General features: G+C 44.1%; 1 protein-coding gene across 6 annotated transcripts in view; it reads left to right on the top strand.

Annotated features, from left to right (window-relative positions):
* adgrl2a (adhesion G protein-coupled receptor L2a) overlaps positions 1-22,330 on the top strand; it is a 400,733-nt gene that overhangs the window by 286,787 nt on the left and 91,616 nt on the right. For all 6 annotated transcript variants that reach the window (XM_067989840.1, XM_067989839.1, XM_067989841.1 and 3 more), the window contains one exon: positions 16,520-16,629. In XM_067989840.1, coding sequence (XP_067845941.1) covers positions 16,520-16,629 — 110 coding nt within the window. The remainder of the gene's footprint in view (positions 1-16,519; positions 16,630-22,330) is intronic.

The raw sequence follows: 22,330 nt of genomic DNA, 5'->3' as shown, positions 1-22,330 counted from the left end.
TGCAGTTGCCAAAGAAAGAATGAGGGGAATGAGAAAGAGTCAAAGGGGCAGTTCCCTCCTAAAACGTCACTACTGCACCTGCATTGTGCTGGGGAGGGGAGGGCAGAGGAGCTGACCTGTCTTTTCATATAATGTCATCCTCTGCAAGTGACATTATGATGCCTTGTGATGAGATTTATGGCATTGTCTTTATGTTTAAAAGACTTTTTTATGATGGCAAAGCCCCATTTAAAATAAATCTTCCCTCTCCTAATGTGGGGGGATAATTTACAGAGCTATGGGGAAAGAGCAGGGGAGTGGGACGAATTGGATAGCTCTTGCAAAGAGCCAGCACAGGCACGATGGGCCGATTGGCCTCCTCCTATGCTTTATCTCCTATGATTTGCTGTTGGTGTACGGTTCCACTAGCACAAGTCACTTCTTCCCCCAAAGTTGCTGTTCTTCAAGTGTGACCCTTGACAGTGAGTGCCATGAGGCTATTTAACCCCAAGGAGCATCACAGCCATGTCCAGTTTGGGGTGTGCTGGTGTAGTGGTTATGTTACTGGTCTAGTGACCCAGAGACATGGGCTAATATTCCAGGAGAACGTGAGTTCAAATCCCACCAAGGCAGTTTGAGCATTTGAATTCAGTTTTTAAAAAAAAATCTGGAAATTGACCATGAAGCTGTTGGATTGTCGTAAAAACCCAACTGGTTTACTAATGTCCTTACCTGGTCTGGTCTATCTGTGACTCCATTCCCACACCAATGTGGTTGACTCTTAGCTGCTCCATCTAGCAAGCCACGGGATGGTCAGGGAAACTCGGGATTGGTAATAAATGCTGGCCTTGCCAGCGACGTGCATATCTCAGGAGTGAATAAAGAAAAAAACAATCCTGTTCACCCCGACATATATGCATACATGCTTCCAGCAGTGTTATTAGAATGTGATAAGGAGGAGGAACCCTAGCCCAAATCATTTGTGTATTAAGCAGCAATGGGTTGTCATGAAAACTGTCTCATTAATATAGCTTGCACTTCCCGTCAAGATCACATTTTAGCCGTCATACTTCAGACAGCGTAGCCCTGATTTTAACCTAACCCACCCGGTGGGAGTGGGGCTAGTTTGGGCAGGGTGTAAAACGGGTGTTTGAACCCCCCCCCCCCCAGCCCATTTCCCACCGGGCGGGTTTAGGTTAAAACCGGGCCATATTGTTTGGCGTGTCCTGGACCTCTGACTCACCATGAGCAATACCACGGGAGCTCTGCTTGCCTTGTGCGTCTAAAGTTATTTAATATGTCTGTGGGGATAGAGGGAGAAGTTAAAACTTAATACCAGGAAAAACAAAATCGTTTCAACTAATTTGAGGAAACTGGGAAGGAAGAAGATGAGAAGTTGCACAAAAATAAATCACTGATGTAATCGGTAACAAAAGAGAAGAATAGAACAAGAAATTGCAGCAGACATCGAAGGAAATAATGAGTGAATCTTCGGATATGTTCAGAGTAGGAAAAACATTAATGAACAAAGTCTCTTAACTATGACAGAGGTAAAAATAATAAAACATAAACTCGCATTGTTACATCTTCCAGAACTGTCTGAAAGCAATGGCTTATAAAGTGTGGTGACTGTTATCATGTAGACAAATGTGGCAGCCATTTTGCACACAGCAAGATCCCACAACTATTGATTAATTTTTTTTTGGTAACGTTGGTTCAATGTCAATCTAAACCCTTAGAACAGCAGCTCAAACATTTCCAAATTCCTCAGTTCTGGTCTGGTGCTTAGATTCTGAGCTCAAATTCCTGGGAGGGGAGGCTTAAACTTTTAAAACTAGAGGGTACTATCAACTGAGCAAAGCTTGCACACATCAATGGAATGTGGGCGACACTGACAAGACTGCATTTATTGACCATTCCTACAACTGAGTGGCTTGATGGGCCTGACCAAGTAGGGTATGACCAGTTCAATTCCCTGAAGGACAATAGTGAACCAATCCACTGTCATTTTGCTGGTGCGAGTATATATACAATGCATTAAGTCCCAAACACTGAATTCAGACAAGTAAGAATTTATTAAGAAAACTTGTACAAGTGGAAGTGTACCCTAAGCAATGGTCAGGGCTACGTCTTCGCTGAGTCCAAGAAACAGCTCACGTTTATACAGTTCATCAACAACGCCCACCTTTCATGTAATATGGGCGTACATGTACATTCTTTATTGGTTCAGGTGGTTCGTCAATCAAAATAGGGAACCCACCCTCTGGTTCCTCATGACCTTCTCGTGATGTTGAACACAGGCCTGGGAAAGTGTCTTTCCCTTAGAAACTGTCTTTTTTATCAGTAAGTCTGTACTCAGTCTCAAGGCTATATGGTCATTCATTTCTGTTAGTCAGACAGTTATCAGCATGAGAGAACTTGAAGTAATTAGACAATTGTGCTTCTGTGTGTCTTTCGTGAGAAACTAAAATGTGAGCTTTAAATTGAATTAGCTGGTCAGTTAGTATGGTCAAATATCCATCATGCATTTCTTCATTTTATGGTTTAGGTGGTTTAGAGAAGTTAACATGGTCAGGTATCTCTTTATGCATTTCCACACTAGCCCACAAATGACCAGATTGATTGAATTCAGTTTCACAATTTGCGATGGTGGTCTTTGAACTCATGACCTCTTCCCGAGTAAGCCGTGGCGCTGGGGGTAACACTCTCGCCTCTGAGTCAGAAGTTGTGGGTTCTTAGTCCCACTCCAGCCACTTGAACACAAAATCTAGGCTGTCACTTTCACTGCACTACTGAGGAAGTGCTGCACTGTCTGAGGTGCCGTATTTCAGATGAGACGTTAAACCGAGGCCTCGTCTGCCCTCTCGGGTGCACGTAAACGAGTCCATGGCACTATTTTGAAGAAGAGCAGGGGAGTTCTCCCCAGTGACCTGGTCAATATTTATCACTCACCAACACCTAAAAACAGATTATCTGGTCATTGTTACATTGCTGTTTTTGGAACCTGCTGTGCACAAATTAGCTGTGGCGTCTCCTACATTACAACAGTGACTATACTTCAATAAAGTACTTAATCGGCTGTAAAATGCTACGGGACGTCCTGAGGTCGGAAAGGCGTTGTATAAATGCAAATCTTTCTCTCTGGGTTGTGGTCTAGTACCATAACCACTACGCGAGCATACCCTATGGCATTATCAGATTGTGATAACTTTTCGTGAGTAGGTTTTATCACTATGGAAGCTACTAAAGTACTGCTCCCAAAGTCCTGTGACCAACTGAGATCATATCGAGTTGAGCAGCCAGTAATGAAGGCCTCATTAAGAAAAGTGAGCAATTGCAGATTCATAAAGCACCAGATGCAGATGGAATGCGTCCAAGAGTATTAAAAAAAAGAAACTCGGTAAAAGCCAATGATGCTGTAGGGGAAATTCTGCTGAGCTCGTTAAATACAGGGTGGTACCAGAAGATTTAAGAAACAGCTAATGTAATTCCCATCTTTAAAAAAAAAAGGTCGGAAGCATGATCTTGGGAATTATAACCCAGTTAGCTTGACATCTGCAGTGGGAAAATTGCTGGAATCTATTATAAAGGAAGCAATTCAGGAGCATTTAGTGCGAATAAAGGGCAATGAATCAAAGTCAACACGGGTTCATGAAAGGCAGGTCAAGCCGTACAAATTTATGAGAATTTTTAAGGAAAGTAACAGAGTTAGAATAAGGGTAATGCTGTAGATATTTTATATCTAGACTTTTAAAAGGCATTTGATAAGGTCCCTCGTAAAATGCCTACAACTGAAGTGGAACTCATGGGATCAAGGAGGATGTTGCAAATTGGATAATTAATCGGAAACAGAGGGGCCATTATTAGTTTATACAGGACTGCAATGACCAGATGAGCCCATTAGGGATTAATTCTGATACTGTTGCTGTTTCTGATGTTTTATTAATTAGCCGGATGAGAACATTGCAAGCAGAACATCAAATTTTGATGATGCTACCAGTTTTAGAAGGCAGCTAAAGATGGTCTGTAGAGAGTGATAACATTCAAACAGATTCACACAGGCTAGTGAATGAGTGTCCATCCTTCAGCCCAAGGGTCATTAGAAGGAGGGGGCACCAATCTGGCCCTCCAAACATAGGCAGTTCAGTCCCTTTAGCATTTACATTTTTTTTGTTATCCTCTGCTTTGCCTGAATGCTTTGGAAAGGGGTGTTGATTTTTTTTTTTAAAGTGCTTTGCCTCATTGGTGGGTAAATCCTAAATCTCAACAACCAGATCTGTTGGTTTCAGCAACAGGAGATGTACCCAAATTAACAGAACCGGGCATTTAAATTTTATTAACGCCCACCCCCCCCCCCCCGATGCCCCATTCTCCACACCAGATGACCCACAAAACTTGTCAATGGGAATCAATGGGGAAAACTCTCCAGTGGTTGGAGTCGCACCTAGCACAAAGGAAGATGGTAGTGGTTGTTGAAGGCGAATCATCTCGGCCCCAGGACATTGCTGCAGGAGTTCCTCAGGGCAGTGTCCTTGGCCCAACCATCTTCAGATGCTTCATCAATGACCTTCCCTCCATCATAAGGTCAGAAATGGGGATGTTCACTGACGATTGCACAGTGTTCAGTTCCATTCGCAACCCATCGGATAATGAAGCAGTCCGTGCCCGCATGCAGCAAGACCTGGACAACATCCAGGCTTGGGCTGATAAGTGGCAAGTAACATTTACTCCAGACAAGTGCCAGGCAATGTCCATCTCCAACAAGAGAGAGTCTAACCACCTCCCCTTGGCATTACCATTACCGAATCCCCCACGATCAACATCTTGGGGGTCACCATTGACCAGAAACTTAACTGGACCAGCCATATAAATACTGTGGTTACAAGAGCAGGTCAGAGGCTAGGTATTCTATGGCGAGTGACTCACCTCCTGACTCCCCAAAGCCTTTCCACCATCTACGAGGCACAAGTCAGGAGTGTGATGGAATACTCTCCACTTGCCTGGATGAGTGCAGCTCCAACAACACTCAAGAAGCTCGACACCATCCAGGACAAAGCAGCCCGCTTGATTGGCACCCCATCCATCACCCTAAACATTCACTCCGTTCACCACTGGCGCACCACGGCTGCAGTGTGTACCATCCACAGGATGCACTGCAGCAACTCGCCAAGGCTTCTTCGACAGCATCTCCCAAACCTGCAACCTCTACCACCTAGAAGGACAAGGGCAGCAGGCACATGGGAACAAAACCACCTGCACGTTCCCCTTCAAGTCATTCACCATCCCGACTTGGAAATATATCGTCGTTCCTTCATTGTCGCTGGGTCAAAATGCTGGAACTCCCTACCTAACAGCACTGTGGGAGAACCTCCACCATATGGACTGCAGCGGTTCAAGAAGACGGCTCACCACCACCTTCTCAAGGGCAATTAGGGATGGGCAATAAATGCTGGCCTTGCCAGCGACGCCCACTTCCCATGAACGAATAAAAAAAAAACCCGGCGAGTGAATGGTGAAGGCCGTTTATCACTTGGACACCCCTAGCAAGTGATTGGTGAATGCCATTTACCACTGAGCCATTATGGAGATGCATCATTGCCAGTAACAATAAAGGCTAGGAAAGACCAAGGACAAATATTTTAGAAGATGCAGGGAAACAGAAAGTAATGATAACGAGTCACCAGGAAGGTTAGTGAAAGAGTGTTAGAAGAAGCAAGAGAGCAATGGAAAGACAAATGATAGATAGCAGCAAGAGAGTCCATACAACAAGGTTTCAGAAAGAGCTTGCATTATATTGTACCTTTCACATCCTAAGGATGTCCCAAAATACTTTACAGCCAACGATTTAGTGTCAAAGCATAGTCTTTGATGATGTCGCAGCCAATTTGCACACAGCAAAGTCCTACAAATAGCAAGTCAGACAAATAAGCACTTAGCCTGTTTTAGTGGTGTTGATTGAGGAATGAATATTGGCCAGAATATTGGGCGAACTTCCCTGCTCTTCGAACAGTGGAGTGAGCTCTTTTATGTCCACGAGAGCAAGCACAGGGGTCTCGGTTCAAAAGTCTCTTTTGAAAAATGGCACCTCTGACAATGTATTCCCTCGGTACTGCAAGGAATTGTTGGCTTAGATTCTGTGCTGAGATGATGATTTGGCTGTGCGTGTTGCTGACATTGGTATGATCTCTTTATGTGTCTTCTCCGCTCTGAAGAGTGACCGTTAGTGCACTCTGCTTTCCGCTCTCTGCACAGTGGGATTGCATCAGCCCACGATGCTAAACCTGCCCATTCCATCACATCAACTAGCAATGTTCTGTACTTTCCTCATGATCTATTACCATCAACTTTTCCAAACAGTGCTACGCCACTCCCATCCCCCAAGTTTCTTGACTAATGGGCCCAATGTATGTCATTTATCCTTAACATAATCAGCCTCATTACTTCTCACTTTTCTTATGTCAGTTCAAGGACCCTCTCATTAGTCATCCTTCTTGTCCAAATAATTTGCAGCATGCATCTGGAGCACCAAAACCCAGACTCCTCCAGTCTTCTTCATACTTTAGTATCCAAGTTCAGAATGACACCATTTATCGAGCAGGAGGAGTGGACGGCATGGAGCTGAACTACACTACGGGGGAAGCAGCAATCTGCTCATCAATCTCCAACTGACTGACATTTTATTCAGTCGGAAGACTTGTAGCAGCTCTTTTCTGTCCTTAGAAACTCAAAAATTTGAAAAGTATTTGGGAAGCCTCTGGACCTACTTTTAACTACCGTTAAAATACTAAAGAAACACTGGGTGGGCAGCTTTAAGTGATAACGGGCCAGATTTTGCTGTAGCAGGGCATCTAACAGCGTCTGCCGTCAGTGAGATTTGCTCCTGCACCCTTCAGCTCAAAACAGTTTTTGGCCTGAAAGTTGCTGAGAGTGTGAGCTGATAACGGGGCAGCGAGGGAAACAGGGCATGTGGGACCTGAGTGAACAGGGCAAGCAACAGGGTATCTCCTTAACCCATGAGGTTGTAGGATTGTGAATTAACACAGGAAGGACTGAGAAGGAGGGTGAATTAAAGGGGGTGAATTCAATGTCAAATCAGGTACAGAAAGAGAAATAAAGAGAGGGAAGGAAAGATTGGATTCAGAGAGAGAGGAAAAAAAAGACAAAAAGAAAAAATAAGAAAAAAAAATTAAATTTGACATTTTTAAAATCTCCCTGAAAAATTCAAAACCTGAAGGAATGAGACTCCACACTTGTAATAGTTAATTTTCGGTGCCAAAGAGATTTATTGATAGTCATTAACACTTATCACGTCGTTAAAAGGGTATTATCACATCTTGTAATGACCAGACTTAACTTTCTGTGGCGATTTTAATGGGCAGTTAATGGGCAAATAAAGCAAGTTCCTTTTTATAAAAAAAGGGGCGGCTAAGGTTTACGTGAAGCTAACGGCAGAGCGGCGCAACTCGGACAGCAACTTTTGGATATTCGCATTTAACCGCGGATCTGCTCCTCGCCTGAAGTTGCCGCACCGTTTACCCATAAATAACGACAAGCACCATTAGCTTTGCTGTTATTTTGACAGCAAATTCTGTCCCAACATGTTGGCACTGATACAAAATGTGGATCGGGACTGCTGTGTATGTAGCAGGCAACATGTTAAAGACAAGACTGATCCTTTTAAGGAACATTTTGGGTAGAAAGTAAATGGCAGATGTGTTTAGTGAATTATTCACACCAGTCCTCACAAATTTGAGGCCATGAACAAATTCCAGATCCAAGCCTTTCGGCTGAGAAATCTATAACATGTGAAGAGGTCAGTGAAGCATGTGTTCTGAAGCAAATGTGAGGCATTGAATGCCTATAGGGCACCTGGACCAGATAGGCTGCATGCTAGAATCCTCAAGGAATTGAGAGGGGAAATAGGTGAGGCTCTTGCTAATATTTTTAGGAGCTCCATAAACAAGAGGAGCTGCACCAGACAACTGGAGGTTATGGAATGTGATCCCAATATTCAAAAATAGGTGGACTGTAAACTTGGAAATGATAGAGCAGCCAGTCTAACGCTAGTGGGGAGGAAATGCTCAGGAGAATTTTGCAGGATGCTCTCAGTGCCATGTTTAAGAACACAGATGTCGTAAGGGATGGTCATCCTGGATTTAGAAGCAAATTAGAAAGGAGGCCTGAATTAAATTAGTGGACAAGGGATAGCCACCGTTTGGTTCAGCCTGAGTGAGGAGATGAAGGGGATAGACTTGGAGGAGAAGGTATGATATTTTAACTCCAGCCTCCCTCTTCAACTTTCTCCAACCCCACATCACAGCCTATGCCCTCCCGGACTCTGACTCTGGACTCTTGCCCATCCTTCCTCCCTTGATGTCATGGATGAGGTTGAGCTTTTTCTGGTTGGGCTCATTAAAGCTTTGAACTTCTAAAATAAGTAGTCATTGGGGTAGATCTTGACTTTGTTGGACAGGGTAAAACGGATGATCCTGAATTGTCTTCAATGCATGTAAAAATCGGGAGAGATGGAAAACTATCGCCTATTTTACGCTATCGGACAAAGTCAAGATCTACCCCATTGAGCGCAAACCTGAATCCCAATTCAGCAAGGAGTAAAGGGATACGGAGATGGGGAGCGAAACAGGTGGGATATAAAAATAGTCTGACGACATCCAGAACATGTTCCCAGCTGGTAGATGAGCTCAGTGACCTTTGCGCACGTGGCTCGTAAATGGTTTGCAGATAATCTGTGAGCTGCGGATTCTCTGGATTCCAAAGTTTTGGTTTTGTTGCTGTAAGATTTTTTTCAGGACGTTTCAAAGCCCTTTTGTTCGAGTTAAAAGCCACCATAATTAATACAGAGCATCACAGGGTCAGGACAGTGACGACCCCAAGCCCAGTAGAAAAGTAAATGTGCAACGCAGAGATTTTCAATACCTCAAGTACCCAAGGACTCTGAGCTTGAGAAAAAAATCAGTGAAACATGCGCTAAAATCATTGAGTAATAGGACATCAAAGCTTGTTACGGAGAGGGCTCAAACCTATGACAGGTTATCTTCAACAGACCTTTATGTCATTGTTCTAAGTCCATACTGGAGGTTGGATTAGACTTAATATTGTCTTAAATCTGACCTGCGAAATGCATATTTAGGTCGATTTTATACATTTTGAATCAGTGGCAGTGGAAACTAGGTGCTGATCTGATTCTTGTGCAGGCCAATATAATTTTGTTCAAAGACTTGTCGTTGAAGCCCCTCTACCATTCCTGACAAATTTCCCATTCCGCTTGCTGCATCCATACTTCATGCAACGCGTAACTGCTACTCTATTCCAGCTGAGATGCTACTTCCAAGAAAAAGGTACGGGATTGTTTGCTCTGTACAACTGTTGTTAACGAGCATGCGTAGACATGCCAGCTCAGAAACACGGCAGTTTACGCAGCAAGTAATGGGATAGACATAGCTACAACCATGATCGCCTCAAAATTTGGCCTATGGATTCTTCAGCTGGGGTGATATGGGGAGGGGCACTGACCCATGTATTTAGAGCCTAGTATGGAGTAAAATTGAGAACACACAAGCCCGATGTTGTGTCTCAGGCAAGGTACCACTGCAAACGACAACACTAACTCACCTGCTTATATGCAATATTGATGGGTCAGCTGAAGACATACTATAAAACTGTAAGCAGGACAATGCAATGAAGTAGAAAGATGGTAAAGTGAAGTAAGACCTCGGATGGAATACAGTGGCTGTAATGCACGGTATAGCGTGTGGATGCAGCATAGTTTCCGCAAGATCATTTCAGGTGAAAAAAGGTCCATTTTTATCTCGTCCTTCCAGAATACCAACTCTACCATCTTCCCATTACAGCATCTAGGTGTTCCTTAAATCAGTGCAGTATCCTTGGCTCAAACACTATCATGTTTCAGGAGTTTTTGACCATTTTACAATGAAGAGCATTTGAAAAAAATAATTACTATTAAATGGTGTTTTATTTTAGAACAAAGCGTATTCACATAAATTTTAAAAAATAAATTTTTTAAATAAAAAAACTGAGACTGTAGGTGATTAAAATGCTAATGAGCTAAGCTTCGATGTTGTTTCCCACAGACTATAAATAATAAGGAATTCATTAGCCTTTCTCAATGATCAATAAACGCTTGACGCCCACTGTGTTGGGAAGTCTCTGGTCCTTTCTGGCTGTGAACAGATGGCGATGAAGGATCAAGACAGATAGATATATAAGCATTCAGTCAGATTCAACAACTGTTGTTCTACACGTTTACTTGCTGTGAAGTAAAGCAGCTTAATGATCCAGCCTCGTCTTTCCAAGTGTTGTCTTGGCCCACCTTTGAAGAGACTGAAGAAGCAGACAGGCAGAATGCCCAGTTTGGATCACATGGGGATTCTATTGTTACATCCCTGGCTTATTTAGTTAGATATTGGGCAGCAGAGGCAGGTCCCCTAAACGTAAGATGCTCAGGCCGCTTACGGGAGTGACTAGTATCGCTGCACCCAAGAGAATATCTAAGGCAAAGCCCTAAACTTTTAACTAGTCACCTTTCCTGGCAAACAGTCCTCTGTGGAAATACATCTGTCACAAACTTTTGCCATTCACAACCCTAAAAAATTCCATTTTAACTACCACCTTCTTCCCAGGTTGCATACGAATGCTAGTTCTAGAGTTGAAAGAGCAGTGCCTAAACCCACTGCCGCCCATTAAATAAAACAAACCAAATGCCAACAGTAGGGCATGTCGAGTCCACTGTCGAGCTGCTGAGACCGATGGAGACTGAGACTTGCTCATTTTGGTTTGAAAACGTGACATTATTTCGGGGTATTCCGCTTTTAATATTTGTAAACAATTTTACAACACCAAGTTATAGTCCAACAATTTTATTTTAAATTCACAAGCTTTCGGAGGCTTCCTCCTTCCTCAGGTGAACAATGTGCACCTGAGGAAGGAGGTAGCCTCCGAAAGCTTGTGAATTTAAAATAAAATTGCTGGACTATAACTTGGTGTTGTAAAATTGTTTACAATTGTCAACCCCAGTCCATCACCGGCATCTCCACATCACGCTTTTAATATAAACATAGCTCTGCACGTTTAAATGATTCTGCAATCTGCCTCGCTGCTTTTGATAAGTAAACCTGACTCTTGGCGTGTCCCCCTGATGCTGATGGCTCTGACCAGCAAATGACTGCTGGCGTCACACAACCAGTATAGGGGTGGGGGTAACGCGGCTGCTATATTTGAGGGAAACTGCTGAGAAAAGGCCCAAGATAAGAGCCAGGGTTGGGGGAGGGCGGTATAAAGAGAGGGGCAAGGAGTAGTAGCTAGAAATCAGCTATAATAACCAACCAAGCTTTTAAACACAGATACCTACTCCCCAGCATCCCCCACCTGTTAAATATCTATATAGGGATGACCTGGGATTCAGTTGACACCAGAGCCACTGGCAAGAATTTCAGTCAGTTGACTGTATTTACTTTGCCTCAACCCATCAGGAGGATTAAAGCTCCTCACCTTCACACGTCAATCAAGGGATTACCTCAGATTTCTGAGGTAATGCAGCTGGGCAATGGGACACTGACAAACCAGGAATTTGGTACCTTCTGAAAATGCACATTAAAAAAAAATTAAGCACCTCGGGACATTTTTCTACGTTTAAGGCGCGATATGAATGCAAGTTGTGGTTGTTGTACGTGTTCAGATTTTTACGGTGCATTCAAACGACAAGTTCAGCACCGTGCGAAGCTGTTTCGCACCAACGCTACACCTGGGAGTGTAAGTTTGAGTCTCAAGGCCCCCAAGCTGATGATGAAGCAAAGCAGATTGCATTTCCCTCCCCCAGGGAATCTTCGTTTTGGTCGCTGGTCAGACCCTGACTCCAGATTCGGTTACGCCAGCGTTGGTATAAAACGAAACTCTTCCATACTGCGCTGCAGTTATGGTGTGCACTGATGGCTTTTGAGGAGGCACAAAACCTATGCATTTTTTCTGTAGCCCAGAAGATGGGAAAGAAACTGGCAACATGCAATGGGAGAGAGAGAGTCCAGCAATGAGGAAACTGTGAAAAACTTGTATCAGCCAGTATATTTTATTCTCAGCCATGAACACTGTTGCCCATTAAACCTCTCTGCCTCTCTCCACCTCTCTCTCCTCCTTTAAGACACTCCTTTAGACCAACCTATTTGACCAAGCTGTTAATATTTCCTTCTTTGGCTCAGTGACAATTTTTGTCTGAGAATGCTGCTGTGAAGCACCTTAGGATGTTTTACTATCTTAAAGGCACTATATAAATGCAAGTTGTTGAGTGCACCCTAAGTAAATGGCCATCACTGGAGCAGAATTCACCTTGGCAGTACTGTTGATTTATTTATCTATTCCTTCAGTTCTAGTCTTGTGAGGAAATTTATCGTGAGAAAATTTATCATGGAATCTGTTGCATGAACTGCAGAAACTGCTATTACTTTGGTCGTGGAGGGCTGTTTAGAATCATAGAAAGGTTACAGCACGGAAGGAGGCCATTCGGCCCATTGAGTCCATGCTGGCTCTATGCAAGAGTTGATCCAGCTGGTCCCACTCCGCCGCCCTATCCCCATAGCCCTGCAAATTTTTTCCTTTCAAGTACTTATCCAGTTCCCTTTTGAAGGCCACGATTGAATCTGCTTCCACCACCCGCCTTGGCAGTGCATTCCAGATCATAACCACTCGCTGTGTAAAAAAGTTTTTCCCTCATGTCTCCTTTGGTTTATTTGTCAATCACCTTAAATGTATATCCTCTGGTTCTTGACCCTTCCGCCAATGGGAACAGTTTCTTTTTATCTATTCTGTCCAGACCCTTCATGATTTTGAATACCTCGATCAAATCTCCTCTCAACCTTCTCTGTTCCGAGGAAAACAACCCCAGCTTCTCCAGTCTATCCACGTAACTAAAGTCCCTCAACCATAGAATCATTCTGATAAATCTTTTCTGCACCCTCTCTAAGGCCTTCACATCCTTCCTAAAGTCCGCTGCCCAGAACTGGACACAATACTTCAGTTGTGGTCGAACCAGTGTTTTATAAAGGTTCATCATGACTTCCTTGCTTTTATACTCTATGCCTTTATTTATAAAGCCCAGGATCCCGTATGCTTTTTTAACCGCTTTCTCAACCTGCCCTACCACTTTCAACGATTTGTGCACATGTACCCCCAGATCTCTCTGTTCCTGTACCCCTTTTAGAATTATGCCCTCTAGTTTATATTGCCTCGCCTCGTTCTTCCTACTGAAATGTAACACTTCGCATTTTTCTGCGTTAAATTTCATCTGCCACGTGTCCACCCATTCCACCAGCCTGTCTATATCCTCTTGAAGTCTATCACTATCCTCCTCACTGTTCACTACCTGCAAATTTTGAAATTGTGCCCTGTACATCCAAGTCAGTAACATATATCATGAAAAGCAGTGGTCCGAGTACCGACCCCAGGGGAACCACACTGTGCACCTGCCTCCAGTCCGAAAAACAACCATTCACCACTGCTCTCTGCTTCCTGTTAATGAGCTAATTTTGAATCCATGCTGCTACTGCCCCCTTTATTCCATGAGCTTCAATCTTGATGACAAGCCTGTTATGCGGCACTTTATCAAAAGCTTTTGAAAGCTTGTGGCACCGGTTCCTGATGTCCGAGTCTCGACCACCAATGTACACTTGCTGAATTCTCTAAGACCAGCCTTCAGGAAGACCACGGAAACTTGGGTCTATGAATCTGCTGCGAGACTAATGTCCTCTGAGGTAGCCTTCCATCGTTGGTGGGCATATCGGGAACTTGCGCAGGTGGCCAATTTGCGGGTCCTGTGACCTTCCAGCTGTTAATTTGTACCGCTCTGTCCCATGGGGTACCACCCCCTCACGTTTGCAGTTGGTTGGCCGGGGAGGGGGTTCTCTGTATTGCATGGTAAAGCTCAGTGCGCCGTGGAGACTGGCACCCAATGCTGAAAGTAAAAAGGGCAGAGTGGCACAAGGAGGGCACAGAGACAAGAAGAAAACTCGAGTGATATAAAAGCACCCTTCCAAACATTAGCCTTGCTCTGAAATAGTTTCAGAAATTTCCCACATTTTTTATTCTCTGATTGGCCTTGGGGTTTTCTTTCCTGTTTATTTGCCTCTTCTAGCTGTTGACATGGGTGCTGGTGGGTGTGGGTGCTGGTGGGTGTGGGTGCTGGTGGGTATGGGTGCTGGTGGGTATGGGTGCTGGTGGGTATGGGTGCTGGTGGGTATGGGTGCTGGTGGGTATGGATGCCTAATCGTGATGCTCCAGGCTTCGGGGTTGTGAGGGGCAGGCTCGATGGGCCATCTGGTGTTTTCATGCCTGTCGATTTTGCAGGCTCGTCTGTTCTTATGCAGGCAATTGCAGCGGCCATTTTGCAAACAAAGATCTCCAAAAAGGCACAAATGAGAAGGGGTGAGGTTGGAATGTATGCACCTAAATCTTTATTATTAAGTGGAATCATTTCCGTTAAAGGTGTCGTGGAGTTCTTAATATCCAATATGCCCTTTTTTCATTTTTACAGAAGCTTATTTCTCCTGTATAAGTGTATAATAATAGGTTAATTTTCTGCTGAAGTGTATAGTTTTATAATGCACATCCCCATTTACTATTTTAATGCTAATCCATAAATTGATGCTGAGATTAGTCTTTACTCCAAGCTCTTCAAACAATGCAAAACATCTGTTCTTAAAATAACAAGTAGCCAAAGAAATTTGTTTTTCTCCTAGGGCGTACTCTTTACATTTTAATTGTATGTTCCTGATGAGGTAACAAACTCTCGCTTGTGAGAAAATAGTTTAGAGAGTGGGCGATATAACTAAGACCATTGCCCTCTGATGTATAGAATCATACAGCACAGAAGGAGCCCATTCGGCCTATTGTGCCTGGGCTGGCTCTTTGAAAGAGCCATCTAATTAATCCCCCACCTGCTCTTTCCCCATAGCCCTGTAATTTTTTTCCTTTTCAAGTATTTATCCAATTCCCTTTTGAAAGTTGCTATTGAATCTGCTTCCACCGCCCTTTCAGGCAGTGCATTCCAGATCATAACAACTCGCTGCGTGAAAAATTCACCTCTTCCCCCCCCGCCCCCGCAACTCCCAGTTCTTTTGCCAATTACCTTAAGTCTGTGTCCTCTGGTTACCGACCCTCCTGCCAGTGGAAACAGTCTCTCCCTACCTACACGATCCAAACCCCCTCATAATTTTGAACACCTCTATTAAATTTCCCCTTAACCTCCTCTGCTCTAAGGAGAACAGTCCCAGCTTCTCCAGTCTCTCCACGTAACTGAATTCTCTCATCCCTGGCACCATTCTAGTAAACCTCCTCTGCACCCTCTCCAATGCCTTGACATCCTTTTGCAAAACACAGGCTATAGCCTAGGCAAAGACAGCAACCAGAAAAAAGGTTATCCGAGGTAGTTTAAGCATGGCACACTGGCAAGCACGAGGCACTCTACGCTATGCATATCAATGTACTTTCATTTTGGAGCCTGTCCCAGTCATTGATTGCTGCTGAAGGGTCAGGCCCTTGCAGAATCTTCATTCCTTTCAGTCTCCGTCATAGTTGGTCCTTGTCCTCCAACGTGTTTTAAAAATAAATTTCAAATCCGCAGATATAACGAAACACGCTGTGAGGTGAACCACCGGCCCTTTGGGTTACAGAAGTAACTTCTCGGTGTGCGATGCTCCACTCAACCTTTGGCTTGAAGCATTGTAATGACCTTAACGTGCGCGCTCAGCCACTTCCGAAAACTCAAGGCGAATGATTTTGATAACCCACGGGTTGCAATTGTTCACAGAATATGTGCATGTATAGCAGAGCCTTGTTGCGTACATGCTTGCAATGGACAAAAAGAGTTGTCTCTCTTAGCACAATCCCAAATCGCGGGGCAGGTTTTGTCATTACTTTTGTGAGGATCCACACTGGGAATTGAGGTTTGATTAAACTCGTGTTGTGGGAGCGCTGACAAGAGAGATGTTTTCTGTTGATCATAATCTTGACTCGGCTGGTATCTGTGCACCAACACTTGTCTTAACAGCTTCCACTGTCAGTAAATTACAATCTGATTCCAGTACATAATGTCTCGGCAACAATGGTATAATATGTTACTGATCTCAACTGGTCAATAAACTTAAAGCATTTTTGCTCAATTAATGGATTTCCTTTTGCAGTCAAAAGTGTAGCCGGAGCAGATCATAGTGTGAAGATATGTAATTTGTTTCTCTAATAGTTTGCCAGCCAGTTTTAGCGATTACTCCAGTTCATTGAGATTTATCCCAATCAATGATCCTCTACTGTTTATATTCCAGGAGCCTTTTTCTTTTCTATATAGCTTTGTTTGCTCGTGCCAACTAATGTAATATTAATTAAGTGTCGCTTTCTATTGATCGGGCTATGCTGTTGTGTGACAAAGCCAGCAGTATATTAAATCATTCACTGTAACTTGTGAATTGGAAATCCCCTAGCTAAATTAATTGTCTTGGTTTTTTTCCCCCCATTACAGGTGCAACAACCGGACACAATGTGTTGTGATAACTGGGTCAGATGTGTTCCCTGACCCTTGCCCAGGGACCTACAAATACCTTGAGGTCCAATATGAATGTGTCCCCTACAGTAAGTACAAGCCTTCCCTTCTGATTAGTCTGTGCTTCTTGTCACAAGCGTTGTTCTACAAGAATCTGCACTTCCATGATAAAAAGTGGTTGGGTTTAACCTTAAACTGATCGTTTGTACACACACGACAGGGTGGTACAAATTGCACCGTAGGATGTTATCTAGCCAACTAAGATGGCGCTTGACTCTCCCAACTCCTCCTCGCCCAAAACGTTTGCCAGAGACATTTTCATTAAGACAGCGGCTGTTTTGCAGAAGGGCAACTTGTGCACGTAAAATCCATGCGCTTATGTGGTACCTAACACCATTTTGCATGCAAAGCACTTCTTGAGTAAGACATAGAACTGTTTCGTAAAAGTGCAGGCAGAAGCCATTCATGAGGTGTGGGTCAAGCATCCTTCCCCAATTGTCAGCCATTTGGCTTTTAAGGTGTTCAGAGTTGAAGAAAGCCAACCTGAACTTGACATTCAGGTAACGGATTGCAACCTTTCTCCTGCCAACTGCTGCAAGAAGGGATTCGGCCTACTTTAAAGGGTAGTGGTTATGCCTTATCGTATCTGTGGGGGAAATCCATTAAAAGATCATACACCTCTTTATTCCTGCTGTGTGTTTCTCTGTGAGCTTCGTAAGATGGATGCCTTTTCTGTTATGTTCACATGTACCATCTGCAGGATGGTAGCCCACTATGCATACTGTTTCTCAATATTCTACCTCCTGTGTGTGATGCTGGTGACTGATACAATCATTCTTCTTAACCTTTTAGCCTGCCAGAGGTACAGTGCGGAATGCAGGGAGTCATTGCTTCTGTTAACAGTGACATTTGTTTTTTTTTTCCTTCTCCCCTAAATGTCTGTTAAATAATTTCTTAACTGTGATTAATTTTTTGCTTTCATTTAAAGCTCTGAAATGTAAATCGGTCTGTACTGAGCATGATCCCACGCTAACTTTAAAGTTAAAAAAAATCATGCATTTAAATAATTGATAAGGACACAAGTCATAAAATTCACAAGGCTCGAGGAAGATTAGAGATTAGGAGAGGTTTATTTTCCCCCACAGGATAATGTGGAGCAGGCACAGTGTATTCCAAGGCACGATTGATGATTGACCAACAAGCCAGGCTTACTAATGAGGCTTAGGGAGGAGGGGACAACCTGAGAGCTAGGATCCTTCCCTATCGGCCCCAAGATAACCTTGAAAGCCAACGATGAGCTTGGCTGAGCCAGCAGCAGAAAGCCAACCTGTGCTCTGTGCTGGTAATCTGCACTGCTCCGGCCAGTTAAACTCCAGGACTAGGCCTGCACACACCTGAGAGTCCCCAAAGCCTTAGTTCTTGAAACCATGTTCTCTGGATTTAGGTTAGTGAGGCGTGTCCCCATGGGAAGGGAAAGTGCACTCCAGATTGAGCAAACCGAGACTCTACCTTGTGTGCGTTTCTCACCCGGTTCTCTACCCGGGTGCTTTACTGTCAGTCAGAACGTCACTTATATAGCGATATTGATAGATTAGGTGAATGGGCAAAACTGTGGCAAATGGAATTCAATGTAGACAAATGTGAGGTCATCCACTTTGGATCAAAAAAGGATAGAACAGGGTACTTTCTAAATGGTAAAAAGTTAAAAACAGTGGATGTCCAAAGGGACCTAGGGGTTCAGGTACATAGATCATTGAAGTGTCATGAACAGGTGCAAAAAATAATCAATAAGGCCAATGGAATGCTGGCCTTGATATCTGGAGGACTAGAGTACAAGGGGGCAGTAGTTATGCTGCAGCTATACAAAACCCTGGTTAGACCGCACCTGGAGTACTGTGAGCAGTTCTGGGCACCGCCCCTTCGTAAGGACATATTGGCCTTGGAGGGAGTGCAGCGTAGGTTTACTAGAATGATACCCGGACTTCAAGGGTTAAGTTGCGAGGAGAGATTACACAAATTGGGGTTGTATTCTCTAGAGTTTCGAAGGTTAAGGGGTGATCTGATCGAAGTTTATAAGATATTAAGGGGAACGGATAGGGTGGATAGAGAGAAACTATTTCTGCTGGTTGGGGATTCTAGGAGTAGGGGGCACAGTCTAAAAATTAGAGCCAGACCTTTCAGGAGGGAGATTAGAAAACATTTCTACACACAAAGGGTGGTAGAAGTTTGGAACTCTCTTCTGCAAACGGCAATTGATACTAGCTCAATTGCTAAATTTAAATCTGAGATAGATAGCTTTTTGGCAACCAAAGGTATTAAGGGATAATGGGCCAAAAGCAGGTATATGGAGTTAGATCACAGATCAGCCATGATCTTATCAAATGGCGGAGCAGGCATGAGGGGCTGAATGGCCTACTCCTGTTCCTATGTTCCTTATCTTGAAGGCGTCATAACCACCAGCTTAAAAAAAACTCTCAAAACTATTTGGCAATCCATACCCTTGTCACCAAAAGAAAGAACTTGTATTTATTTACTGCCTTTAGTATCCTCATGAGGGAGAAAGGAATAGAAGGAAATGCTGATAGGTTTAGATAAAGTAGGGTGGGAGGAGGCTCGTGTGGAGCATAAACACCAGCATAGACCAATTGGGCTGAATGGCCTGTTTCTGCATTAGAGCAGAGAAGATAACGGGGAGATTTTATAGAGGTGTTCAAAATTATGAATGAGGAGAAATTGTTTCCACTGGCAGGAGGGGCCGATGACCAGAGGACACAGATTTAAGATTCAGAAGGGAGATGAGCAGATTTTTTTTTATGCAGCGAGTTGTTATGATCTGGAATGCAGTGCCTGAAAGGGTGGTGGAAGCAGATTCAATAGTAACTTTCAAAAGGGAATTGGATAAATATTTGAATAGGAAAAAAAATGCAGGGCTATGGAGAAAGAGATGGGGAGTGGGACTAATTGGATAGCTCTTTCAAAGAGCCGGCACAGGCACGATGGGCCGAATGGCCTCCTTCTGTGCTGTAAGATTCCATGAAGTACTTTTGAAATGTGGTCACTTGCACTCACCAGCCCAAATTGGTTAGCTGAGGGCACTCACACTGAAGCCAGCTATATATCCAATTTTGAAAATTACTATCGAATCTGCTTCCACCATCCTTTCAGGCAGTGAATTCCAGATCAGAACAACTTCATTGGCTTCAGGACGTCCTGAGGTCGTAAAAGACGCGATACAAATGCAAGTTCGTTCTTTCTTTCCATGTGATGAAACACGGTATAGATGCTACGTTCTAACCGAAGCTGGGAGAAATTGTATCTGAAACGGAAAGTGTTCCATTCCCAGCACCAACATCCCTCACCTGGAGCAGGATGGGGGTGGGTGGGGGTGGCAGAAATTGCATGCAAAAAGAAAAAAGTGATGACAAGAAAATCCGACATAAACGTGAAACTGGGAATAGCTTCATCACGAGTATTGTTGTTGAAATACTCGTGTTTGCCAGAGGACGTTGTAACGCTGGGCCACGTACTGATCCCGTTTGCTGTGCTTTGGTCATTTGGCGGTTGCGTGCTTCTGACACTGGGCCTCGCCGGCTGGGACCAAATGTCATGGAAGTCGCCTGCAGTCCGTGACCTTCCACCCGTTATTTAATTGACATTGGTGCATGCCGGTCGGACAACGTGCTCTTGAAGGTAGAGAAAGACCTAGGGGGTTAATTTCCTCAGGGAGACCTCGCGATCGGCCGTCGTGACTGTTTGCGCGAGTAAACGGGGATTTCCCCCACCGATCGGGAGAACCCCCCCCCCCCCCCCCCCGAGGAAATTTCCTGAGGCTAGAGTCGCCAAAACCGACAACTGCGCATCATGGAGAAACATACCGTAATGGGCGGTGATAAATCAGCCTTAAAAGCACACGACCAAGGCAGCGTTGCTCCAGAACCTTCTTGTGGGGATGGTGGCGGGGAGGGGGAAGGGTTGTGGAGATGTAGTAGACTATGCCTTGCAATAATTTCCCTTGCCCTTGTCTCTGTCTGCCATCGTGGTGGTATTATTAATGATTCCAAACAGGTACAATCCTGCTCTCTGCTGAAGAATAAGGTCATGCATACTAGTTCACTGGAAGGAATCTTCAGAAAGTCATTAAAGCGCGATTGTTGAAACCTGTATAAAAGAAGAAAAAAAACTCTCAACCTGTTCAGCTGTGCCCAGAATTCTAAGCTCGTACTGTGGTTGTTTACAAGACCCAGCTCCTACATCACCATGCTGGTTGTCAATGGCTGAGTCCTCTTGAATATGTACAGATACCCTGTGGGGTGATGCATTTAAAGGGAAGCTAGATAAGTACATGAGGGAGAAAGGAATAGAAGGGTGTGCTGATAGGGATAGATGAAGTAGGGAGGGGGGAGGCTCGTGTGGAGCATAAACGCCGGCATGGACCAGTTGGACTGAATGGCCTGTTTCTGTGCTGCAGACTTGGTGTAACGAGTTTGGTTTGTGAAACTGTCATTTCTGGGCGGTTGGTGACATTACTGAGTAGCAGGTCCGCATTTCATTGATGCTTTTCTTCTTTAACCATGATCTGTCAACCGTCGGTAGCTGAAGCAGATGCTTTCAAGAAGGGAACTATATCGTTGCTTAAAGAAGTGGAATGTTAAAGAGTGAGGGGAGTGAGCAGGAGAGTTGGATTAGACTAGATACCTCTGGTGGAGAAAGGCAACAGAGCAGACACTATGGGCCAAATGGCCTGGTTGTCTGTGTTATCAACTAGTAGAAAGAATAAGAACTCAGTGAATTTACTTCGGCTTACAGTGGTTACTGTGGGCAACTGGAATGGCATTAGAACATTGCAGGACTCGTCAGTGAAATTCCCTCCTGTGTTGGGGTTTCAGAGCTTGCAGGCCGTCTTTCTGTCATCACCTGCACTTGCTTTGTCTTGTGGTATGAGTGGCCTTCAGGATCAGGAGCCCCTTTGGCTTCACCTTCAGTATCTGCCTTGTTGGCCTCACAAATTGCAGTGTGGGTGCCAAAAATCATGGTCGACTTGTGAACACAGCTTTTGGCAGCGAAAAAGACTGCTGCCCGGGTCGCTAAGGGCCCAAATTATCACAGCTGACGACTGCTTATTCGTCTTAAAGTGACTTGCCTGATGCAGCAGGCGAGGGCTAATCAACTCTGCTGAAGTGAAAGATGCTGAGAATTCGATTTTTGTCTGAAAAATGTTTGTATTTTTGGTGCGCTAGAGGGGTTCGAGAGGGTGAAGATCTTGGATTCTGCCCCTGGAGTTATGGATGTACTCGCTGTATATACCAGCAGCAGAGATTCAACTGGAGTGGGCACATAGGACACTTGCCCACATCCGGAAAAAAATAACAATTCCTGTTATTCAGAGATGGCTGCCTAAATAGGACCTCTTTGGATTCTTTGCCATTATCAGCGCTAGATTATAATGGCCTGGCTGGACACCATTTCCTTGGAGGAGGTTTCTCATAATTGGATCGACGTCCTTTAGGCAAGGCCTTGAGTCTGGATAGTTTCCCTTTCAGAGTTGTATTAAATAAAACTGACCCCTATTTTCATTGAACGTAATCCGTTTTGTAGCAGAGGATGGATATGCCAAATCATAGCATTATGTGGTGATTTCTTTGATTTTTAAATAAAGACAAAGATCTCCTTGTGTCTCTTAAGGGCCCATTATCGTCTTAGTTACATCGAGTTACTTTGAAACTATAACACAGAAACAGGCCATTCGGCCCAACTAGTCTATGCCAGCATTTATGCTCCACACGAGCCTCC

The sequence above is a fragment of the Heptranchias perlo genome, chromosome 9 (assembly GCF_035084215.1).
Source record: "Heptranchias perlo isolate sHepPer1 chromosome 9, sHepPer1.hap1, whole genome shotgun sequence".
In the NCBI taxonomy this organism is placed as follows: domain Eukaryota; kingdom Metazoa; phylum Chordata; class Chondrichthyes; order Hexanchiformes; family Hexanchidae; genus Heptranchias; species Heptranchias perlo.
This window is presented reverse-complemented; position numbering and strand designations above follow the sequence as displayed.